The sequence below is a fragment of the Alexandromys fortis genome, unplaced genomic scaffold (genome assembly GCF_014885135.2).
Source record: "Alexandromys fortis isolate MF-2015 unplaced genomic scaffold, M_Fortis_MF-2015_v1.1 scaffold_56, whole genome shotgun sequence".
Taxonomy (NCBI): Eukaryota; Metazoa; Chordata; class Mammalia; order Rodentia; family Cricetidae; genus Alexandromys; species Alexandromys fortis.
Window position 1 is genome coordinate 6,363,893 of NW_026067935.1, and position 10,711 is coordinate 6,374,603.

The window sequence follows — 10,711 nt, forward strand, 5'->3', positions numbered from 1 at the left end:
GTGAGGTCTCTTAAGGGCATGTTGACCACTTATTCAGCATTTACCGTTTGCAGCACTTCACTAGTGCTTCTGGATAAGACCTGAATGAAAACACTATGTCCTTATATAATCATTAACACAAAATTGTAGCGATTTTGTGGGTACTTAGATAAAGAATCTCTGTAATATACAGGGTGTTCTTGTAAAAAGATAAGATTTGTCCTGTGTATGTATGTGTTGACTATTTTGAGGGGGTAGTGAAGTGAATATTCATAGCGTGTGTGGAGGTCAGAGGACAGTTTATGGGAGTTTATTCTCTGTCATCGTTGTGGGTCCCAGGAATTGAACTTTGGTTATCAGACTTGGCAGCAGCAAACATCCTTACCTACTGTGCCATCTTGACAGCTCTCAGTTTGGTTTTTTTGTTTTTTTGTTTTGTTTCGGTTTTTGTTTTGGAGACACACTGTAACCCAAGTTGTCCTGGAACTCACGTGTGCTGGACTTTTACCTTGAAATTTTTCTCCTGCTCCAACCTCTTGAGTTCTGTGTGAAGGCACCAAATATAAGGCGTATTTGTTGTTTGTTTTTCTAGGCAGGGCTTCACTTTGTAGCCCTGGCTGTCCTATCCTGGAGCTTGATCTGTAGACCAGGCTGACCTTGAATTCACAGGGATCAACCTGCTTCTGCCTCCTTAGTGCTGGGATTTTAAGTGTGTATCACCACCTGGCTAAATTTTTGTTTATTCATTCATTAATCTACCAAGACAAGGTTTCTCTAATTAGCTCTGTCTGTCCTGGAACTAGCTCTGTAGACCAGGCTGACTTTAAACTCAGTAAAGAGATGGGCCTACCTCTGCCTCCCCAATGCTGGGATTAAAGGTGTGCGCCAGCACTGCCCATCTGGTGTTAAAGTGTTTTAATGAGGGTCTAGGGAAAATTTTAGTGGTAAGTAGTCAATCTCTAGCACTACCAAAACCACTAGACTCCAAAGAAACCATACACACAATGTGAGATTTGGTGATTTTCGGTTTTGAGCTTATTGGGTACTTTGTTTATCAATTTAATTCTGGTTGTTAAAATAAAGCACAGTACATGGGCTAAATCTTAATGCTAGAACCTAATCTTGTTTGATTAACAGCTCATTGGATCATTTGAACTGTGAAGATTTTTCATAATTTTTTTTCTTATAGATGTTCGGCAAGGACTGATAGGAGTGGGCCTGATTAATGTTGAAGATCGGTCAGGAATTCTTACTCTTGATAAAGGTAATGTCACTATGTGTACATGTAACTTGTATTAATAGAGCCTTCTTGAGGCTGTTGTGCACTAAAGCCTCAATTCGTGTGTGCGTGTGTGTGTTTGTGTGTGTGCATACGTGCTCACATGCCCCAGAGAGATGACATTGGAGAAGTCTGGTTCTCTTGTTCCTTGTTGCACCTTGCTTTTGGGACAGAGTCCTTTCTGATTCTGTCCTGGCTACTTTAAGCCAGCTGACCCATAAGTTTCCGGGTGTTATGTGTCTTCCTGTCCACTGTAGAACTGCTTGACTTACAGATAACCACTCATCTGGTATTTTTTTACATTCAGGCTTGAATGGCAAAGCACAGTTGAATTATTGAACCAGTTCTGTAATTTTGTGCTTGACACAGTCACACTCTAGCCTAGATTGACCCTACTAGACTCATGGCAGTGCTTTTGCCTTAGCCATCCTAGTGCTGGGATTGTAGGTGGTTCTAGAATGGAACCTCCAGAGCCTACTTGTAAAGTGTCATTCCACCCAGTTATCTGAAGCCCTCTTTGTACTTTGTTCTTTATTTGCTCATGTTCTTTTAGCATCTGTTTCTGTTCATAGGGATTGTTAAAAATAAGCATCCTCATGAATGTGACAGGTGAGGGTAGGAAAGGATGGCAGGGCATGGCAGAGCTGGATGCTCCAGGTTCATCCTGTCCTAGATTTTGTGATTTCCCAGAGACATGTATTAGATAAAAAAATATGTCCCATTTCTTTTTTTTTTTTTTAAATATTTATTTATTTATTTATTTGTTATGTATACAATATTCTGTCTGTGTGTATGTCTGCAGGCCAGAAGAGGGCGCCAGACCTCATTACAGATGGTTGTGAGCCACCATGTGGTTGCTGGGAATTGAACTCAGGACCTTTGGAAGAGCAGGCAATGCTCTTAACCACTGAGCCATCTCTCCAGCCCCCATGTCCCATTTCTTTAAGGGGAAAAAAAAAAAAAAAAAACAGTATTGCAAAAGGGTCCTGTTGTTGTAATCCATTTGCTTAGGTCCCTGATGGTGTCATTGGTTTTGCATTCACATGGACTGTTTTCCCCCAGATGGTTATTGGCAGTGACCTAAATCATTCTGGCTAGAGCTTGAATTGCCCTAAACCTACTGATGTGGCAATAGCCTCTTTTTAAAAATCTCACTTATTGGGCTGGAGAGATGGCTCAGTGGTTACTGCTCTTCCAAAGGCTCTGAGTTGAATTCGCAGCAACCACATGGTGGCTCAGAACCATCTGTAATATCTCTTCTGGCCTGCAGGCATACATGCAGGAAGAACACTGTATAGATATTAAATAAATAAACCTAAAAAAATTACTTACTTAGCTATTTTTGGTGTATTTACTTACCTTTCTGTCTGTCCGTCTGTCCATCCATCCATCTATTGAAGGGTAGGGTCTTTCACTGTCTCCCTGACTGTACTGGAACTTGCAATGGAGACCAGGTTGGCCTTGGAACTCAAAGAGGTCCATCTATCTGCCTCTGCCCTTGAGTGTTCCTTGTTATTTTTTAGATAGGCCCTTGCTGCATGGGCCAGATTCACCTTTATCTCACTCTGATAGATTCTAGGCCTTGAATCTCTTCCCTTAGCCACATGAATAACTGGGATCCACTGCGTGCCCTTGGGCCAAGCCTATAATAGATTTTTAACCCCATATTATAACTAGCTCTGGCTACAGATATGATCAACCTGGTTTACTGTCATTTGGTTTTGTTTTGTTTTTTAAACAGCCCTAGAGCTTTCTATGTCACCAAGGTTGGCCTTGAACTTAGAGCAATCCTGTTGCCTTAGCCTTCCAAATGCTCTGATGTAATTTAAGTTACCCTGTCTGGCTAAGATTTAAAGAAATACTGAATTCATGTGTAGATGGAATTTTCTGTCCCAAAGCCATTCAGTCCCAAAGAAATACACAGAGGCTTATAGTAATTATAAACTATTTGTTCTATTAGCTCATGCTTATTACTAACTAGCTCTTAGAACTTAAATTAACCCATAATTCTTGTCTATGTTTAGCCATGTGGCTTGGTACCTCTTCTCGGTGAGGCAGTCTCATCTTGCTTCCTCTGCATCTGATGACTGCATCTCTCTGCCTTTCCTCTTCCCAGAATTCTCTTTGTCTGGTCACTGCCTGACTACTGACCAATCAGTATTATTAAATTAATACAAGTGATAAAACCTTACAGTGTCCAAGAACATCATTCCACAGCATCCATGAGTTAGACAGATTGCACACAGCAGTTAAGGGAACTTACTTCTCTAGCAGAGGACTGGAATTGTGTTCCCAGAACTATTACTTACATTGGTTAGCTCACAATCATCTGTAATTCCGTCTTCAAGAGATCTGATACGTTCTTTGACTTTTGAGGATGCCTGGGCTATCATGCACATTCTCCAATACAGACAGATACACATAAATAAGTCTTTTGAAAAGTAAATGAATCCAGGAGCAGAGTTCAGACATAAGTAGTTTTTCAAAGGTCCAGGGCATTTCAGTTGTGTAGCCAGAATGAAGACTCAAAATTTAGTAGTTGATCTTGGAGTTAAAATTTAATATTGGGTAGCTGGGTGTGGTGCTGTTAGGCCTGTAACCAAGCCCAGCATTGGGGAAGTTGAAACAAGATGGAGACTGTGTCTCAAAAAAGATTTGGAGCCAGCGATACTCTGCAGTTAAGAGCTTGCAGAAGATCTGAGGTTGGTTTCCTGCTTTCATGTACACATACGCCCACACAAACCGTATAAGTAAAAACAAAGATTGAGGCGGTGGCAGAGGCAGGAAGATCTCTGAGTTCAAGGCCAGCCTAGTCTACAGAACAGCCAGGGCTACAAAGTGAAACTCTGTCCTAAAAACCCTAAATGAATAAAGAAGCAAGCAAACAGACAAATTCACTGGAGTGATGGTTTAGTGTTTAAGAGCTCTGGTTGCTCTTCCAGGTTTGCTTCCAGCACCTACAAGGTAACTACTATGTCGTCCTCTTCTGGCTACTCGGGCAGGCACATGGTACAAAGACACACATGCAGGCAAAATACCCATACGTGGCAAGTAAATGTACATTCAGATAAATCTGAGTGGGGTAGTGAGTGGTATTGCACATTTTTAATCCCACTGGGGAGCAGAGGTAGGTGGATATCTATATGTGAGTTCAAGGCTGCTGTGGTCTATAAAGTGGGTTCCAGGACAGCCAGGACTGTTACACCGAGAAACTCTGTCTTGGGGAAGAGAAAAAATAAAACAAAGGTGCCTGTGATTCTAGCACTCATGAGGCAGAGCAGGAAGATTGTGAATTCAAAGCCCTCTTGGGCTTCATAGCAAGTTCCGGGTCATCCTGGGATGTAATATAATATAAGACAAGATTTGATGTTGGTGAACCAATATTCTTATATACTAAATTATATTCGTAGAAAAGTAGAAGGTACAAAAAGTCAGTTTGACTGTCTTAAGCTTGTTTTGCAACTGTTGGTGGTTGGTGTCCAAAGTTGGGAAGGGGCAGGTTCGGTACTAGAGTCCTATACTCTAACGACACTGCAAAATTTGGGAGGAAGACTAGACCTGGAAGTGAGACTTTGGAGGTTTGCTTAGCTAAGGAAAAAAATTAATTTATATGAAGCTGGGCGGTGGTGACGCACACCTTTAATCCCAGCACTTGGGAGGCAGAGGCAGGCGGATCTCTGGGAGGCCAGCCTGGTCTACAAGAGCTAGTTCCAGGACAGGCTCCAAAGCTACAGAGAAACCCTGTCTCGAAAACCCCCCCAAAAAAAAAATTAATGGAAATTTTCATCTATTCTTGTCATTGCAGACTATAACAATATAGGAAAATTCTTAAACAGAATTCTGGGCATGGAGGTACATCAGCAGAATGCGTTGTTTCAGTATTTTGCAGACACACTTACTGCTGTTGTTCAGAATGCCAAGAAGAATGGAAGATATGACATGGGAATCTTAGGTGAGTGGGGACACTCTCGTGCTGTCTGTGGTCCTTGTCCAGAGTATCTCCCCACTTATACATCTTGTTTCTTTCTGAAGATCTGGGTTCTGGAGATGAGAAGGTGAGGAAGAGTGATGTAAAGAAGTTTCTGACTCCAGGATACTCCACCTCTGGCCACGTAGAGCTATACACAGTAAGTCTAGAAAGTGCGTGTTGCTCACTAGTCCACACACATGAGCTGCATTCCAATCTCTGTGTCTTTTACAGATTAGTGTGGAGAGGGGAATGTCTTGGGAGGAAGCAACCAAGATTTGGGCAGAGCTGACAGGACCAGATGATGGCTTTTACTTATCACTGCAAGTAAGAATTGGAATTTCTTCAAAGTGTTATCAGGAATTAACATGCTGCTTCTTGGTTTTTTTTGCTGATTTTTGGGGCTTCAAGTTTTCTTTCTTTGTGACACAGACCTCACTACGTTGCCCTGACTTGTCCTGTAAAAATCTCTTTGTCGATTAGGTTAGCCTTAAATTCACAGATCACTGTGCATCTGCCTCTGGAGTGCATGATCATGCCTGGCTCACCTTAAACATTAAAATTTTTATTTATTATTGTGTATGGCTGTGAATGCCGTATCAGGCTTAATTTTACATAGAATATTTTGCTTCTATGAGTATCTGTCTAGCGAAGTTTGTCTGGTGCCCACAAAGGTCAGGCAGGGCATCAGATCCCTCTGGAACTGGAGTTACATACAGACAATTGTGAGCCACCATGAGGGTGCTGTTAACCAAGCCCAGGTCCTCTCAACTAGTGAGCCGTCTTTGCAGCCCCACACATTCTCATTGTAAAAACAGTTGTATTTCTGTATTGTGGGAGCATTGGGCAGTTAGAGTGTATGTTGAAATAAGAACGGGGCTGCGTCCCCGTCACCCAGCCGCCCGCATGGCTAGGTTATGCCCCGAAATAATTACACGGAAACTGTATTCTATTAAACACTGCCTGGCCCGGCTAGTTCCAGCTTCTTATTGGCTAGCTCTTACATATTGTTCTAACCCATTTCTAATATTCTGTGTAGCCCACGAGCTGGCTTACCAGGGAGGATCTTAACCTGCGTCTGTCTGGAGAGGGAGAATCATGGCGACTCACTGACTCAGCTTCTTTTTCCCGGCATTCTCTTCTGTTTACTCCACCTACCTAATTTTCTGTCCTATGAGGGCCGAGGCAGTTTCTTTATTATTAACCAATAAAAGCAACAGATAAGATATAAGACCCACCTCCATCAAGTGTACTCCTTGAACCTTGTCTTACTCCTATGATCTCCTCTGATCAGTTAGTGGCGTTCTCTCAGGTTAAAACCTTACATGTAGGCTTGTGGTTACATACTTATACATTTAGCTGTTTTTGGTTTGGTTTGTTTTGTTTTTTGAGACAGGGGTTTCCTATGTAACAGTCCTGACTCTATTGGAACTCACTCTGTAACCAGGCCGGCCCTACAAGTTCTGCCTGCCCTGCCTCCTGAGTGTCGAAATTAAAGGTGTGCGCCACCTCCACCTCATGCTGTTGTCGTTTGAATTAATGAATTTGTTGCTGTGATGTTATGATAGAATATTTTTAATTGTGTAGGATCAAATTCTTACATATTTTTTCATTTGTTCTTTTAATAGATAAGAAACAACAAAAAAACTGCAATCTTAGTTAAAGAAGTAAACCCTAAGAAGAAACTATTTTTAATATACCGACCAAACACTGGGAAACAACTCAAATTAGAAATTTATGCTGATCTGAAAAAGAAATATAAGAAGGTATTTTCTCACACGTGGTGTGTGAATGCTTGCTTCATGGTAGGGACCTGTGTTGGCTGCAAATCCTGGGCCCAAGGATGGTGATTTTATGATAAGAGCAAGTTTTCTTACACATTGCTGTTGCAGTTTTGATGTTACTGCCTATTGAGACAAGATGAGCATGACTCTCCATGCCCAGGGCACAGTGCAGTGGTTTAGTGTGGGGAGGTCCTTCCTACCAGCTTTTGATTTGTCGTGAGCATGCTATATGTTTTTATCCTACACATTTCCAGAAAATAGTCAATGTCTGTTTTTTCCAACATTACTTACAGACTTTCTCAAAGGATTACCTTAACCTTTGTGGAAGTAATTGTATTCAACTAGCTCTCTGCGCGCCTTATCTCAGGAGGGCCTCAGCTAGCAGTGGTGTTTATATCACTGCGAGTGGGGGCTAGGGTTTCTGGTGAAGATGATTTTTTTTTTTTCTTGACTGCTTCTGGAATTAGTGACCAGGTCAGGTGTTCAGTTTATCAGTGGGATTTTGCTTTGTCTTTGCAGGTAGTCTCTGAAGATGCCCTGGTACACTGGCTGGATCAGTATAATTCCTCTGCAGACACCTGTACTCATGCATACTGGTTAGTGCTTTCATGTTGCTTCACATTTTTTTAAGTATAATCAAGATTGAAAGACACCTATTTTTTGTGTGGAGCAGTGCTGAATCTCTCTGTGTACCCTTGTGATTCTATTCCATGTACCTCCCAAGTTCAGGAACTGTACATGAGCTGCAATGTCCCATTTTTATTCTCTATGAGTATATGATTGTGAGCAAATGAGCAACTTGACTAACGTAGGGAGAGTTCATGTCATCAGATGATATTTAGAGACCTGCCATGGTAGTCAAGGCCTATAATCCCACAGTTGGGAAGTTCAAAGCCATTTATACAGGAAGTTGAGGCCAGCCTAGGCTACCTTGAGACCCTGACTTAACAACAACAGATAATGTGTAGGTAACATTTGTGGACCAGGCGCTGTTGGAGGGGACACCTGCATTTTCTTCATGCTTTGTTATTAGCAAGGAGCCAGTGTCTAGCAGCATAGCTTTAATTACCATCCCTCTGATAGAAATTGTTGGTCTTTTTCTCCCCCTCATTCCCTCTTAATATTTGATTTATTTGTTTGTTTGTTTGTTTGTTTGTTTTAGGCAGGGTTTTCTTATGTAGCCCTGGCTGCCCTGGAACTCACTCTTGTAGACTAGACTGGTCTTGAACTTACAGAGGTCTGCTTTCCTCTGCCTCCCCAGCGTTGGTATTGGGCATGTGCTACCTGTTAGGCTTTTTTCCTTTCTTTACTTATTTATTTATTTTGAATCAGGGTATCTACTCTAGTTCATGCTAACCTGGAAACGTACTCCCAGGCCTTGAATTTGACTTACTCCTTTCTTATTCTCCTGAGTACTGGGATTATAGGTGCTTGTCACTGTGTCCCTTTTTCTTTTTTCTTTAAAAAACAAAACATAAAACCTTACTGGGTAGGCGTGGTAGTTCATGTTTGCAACCCTATTATTCAGGAGAATTCAGACTTGAGGGCAGAATGTGCAGGACCCTGCTTCAATATAAACAAATGAAAAGAAGCAATAAGGGAATTGGAGAGCGGGCATGCTGATACAAGCCTTTAATCCCAGTACCTGGGAGCAGAGACAGGCAGATCTCTGAGTTTGAGGCCTACCTGTTCAACAGCCAGAGCTACACAGAAAAACCCTGTCACAGGCAAACAAAAAGGCAGAGGTTGGGGGCTGGAGAGATGGTTCAGTATGCCTTCTGCTCTTCTAGGAAACCCAAGTTCAATTACTCGCACCAATGTCCAAGGACTCAACTGCCTGTAACTTAGACAAGCTCTCATGGCTCCCATGCTGCCTTCTGACCCCCTCAGACACTGCAGCATCATGATTCACTGACACTATAGAGGCAGAACACCCATGCACATAGAAGTAAACATAAAATCTCAAAAAATTGATTGCATATTTATGTGTGCACATACTTGTATAGTATTGTTATGAGGCACACACATGGCAGTCAGAGGACAACTCTGTTGCTTTTCTCCTTCCACTTCTATTTAGATTCTGGGACTCAAGCTCAGGTAGTGCCTATTCTGGAAGTACCTCCCTGTCCATTTTATTTTTCTTAAATTTATTTAGGTACATCTGTCGATGAACCGGGAAATGTTTGGCTGTACTGTAACCTCCCTTTTCTCATTATCTTAATCCTTATATTTATCTGTGTTATTTATGTTCCAGTTACTGTGTCTTCCACTAGTCAGACTTGAAGCAGACACTAGTGCTTCACTGACACAGCATCAACTGGCGGGTGAAACGGGACATTGCAGTGTCAGAAGTGTGTAGATAGTAACCAAGTGAGTAGGAAGGCCATTCTTGAGTATAGCTGAACTTGCAGGAGTAATTGTGACATGTCAGATTTGGAAAGGATAACTTAGCCCAGGGGATGTCCTAGGAAAACGTCATAGAATTATTTTTCACTTGATACATGGCTAGACTTTGCAGATTGCTCATGTGTATGCATGTTTCTATACATATTTCTCCTTCCGTGTTTCCTAGGCGTGGCAATTGTAAAAAAGCAAGTTTAGGATTGGTATGTGAGATAGGTCTCCGTTGCCGCACATACTATGTGTTATGTGGCTCAGTTCTGAGCGTCTGGACAAAAGTGGAGGGAGTTCTGGCCTCTGTCAGTGGCACAAATGTGAAAATGCAGATAGTGCGGCTAAGAACAGAAGATGGACAGCGGATTGTAGGTAAGCTTTTTTGTTTTGGTTGTAGGGGGCAAATCAGATCCACTAACACCCTGCTAGCCTGATTTTTGTCTTCAAACTCATGTGTCTGAATCACCCACTGCCACTCCCTCAGGTGCTGGGATCACAGGCAGGTTCCACCATACATATCCAGTCATTCTTGAGCCTTGTAGTGGACGCTGTGATCTTGGTAGTATTGTCTCTGGCACTGCTCTCAACTTCTCTTGCCCATTATTCTCTGCCACTCTCTGCTCTGGAGATTACATACCCTCTTTCCCAGGGTGATGCATTCAGCCAGGCTGAGACTGTGCAGCTTCAGGCCACAGCACAGTGGCAAGCTTTGAGTCCTGCAGAAGTTGGGGCAGCAGGCTGGGTCAGAGCACTGTGGTCAACTATAGATGTCCTACAAGTGCACTTGTTGCTACACTGTTCCTACTGACCACCTCTCTGTAGTGGGAAGACTACTTCCCAGTTTAGTGAACTTTTTTCCACTCAGGTAGTTGTGGTTGTAAGTTTCACATAAATGAGTTTCCAGTTGCTTGTTTTTTTTAAAAAAAAAAAAAAGCACACTTAGCTGCTACATTGAATTCAGATTTCCCACAGAATAGAACTGGGATTCCCTTAGCTAGTACCTGTGCCTCCACTTTCCCTTGTACTGTTCTGTGTCCATCTCTACCTTTCTCGCCGATTAGGGTGTACACTTTACCCTTTGTCTTTGAGTCATTTTGCACCTTACTGAGTGGAAGAAGGCTTGGTGTCTATAGGGCTGATGAAGCTGTGCAGTGGTAGATGGGAAAGTAGTGTGCTGCATACTTCATCAGGAGATGGTGTTGCACTGGGAGCGTGCCTGCATGCATGTGTGCATCTGGGAGCCTCTTAGGAACAGCTTGAGTCCAGTGTTTCGCCTATGTGGTTTCTGGGGGAGGCAGGTTTGCAGTC

The 10,711-nt window shown here is 42.4% G+C and overlaps 1 protein-coding gene across 5 annotated transcripts in view; it reads left to right on the plus strand.

The window, feature by feature from the left end:
• Positions 1 to 10,711, plus strand: part of Sbno1 (strawberry notch homolog 1) — a 264,584-nt gene that overhangs the window by 247,901 nt on the left and 5,972 nt on the right. For all 5 annotated transcript variants that reach the window (XM_050146561.1, XM_050146563.1, XM_050146565.1 and 2 more), the window contains 7 exons: positions 1,169 to 1,243; positions 5,064 to 5,210; positions 5,291 to 5,385; positions 5,460 to 5,552; positions 6,854 to 6,991; positions 7,529 to 7,605; positions 9,582 to 9,775. In XM_050146561.1, the coding sequence (XP_050002518.1) occupies positions 1,169 to 1,243; positions 5,064 to 5,210; positions 5,291 to 5,385; positions 5,460 to 5,552; positions 6,854 to 6,991; positions 7,529 to 7,605; positions 9,582 to 9,775 (819 nt within the window). The remainder of the gene's footprint in view (positions 1 to 1,168; positions 1,244 to 5,063; positions 5,211 to 5,290; positions 5,386 to 5,459; positions 5,553 to 6,853; positions 6,992 to 7,528; positions 7,606 to 9,581; positions 9,776 to 10,711) is intronic.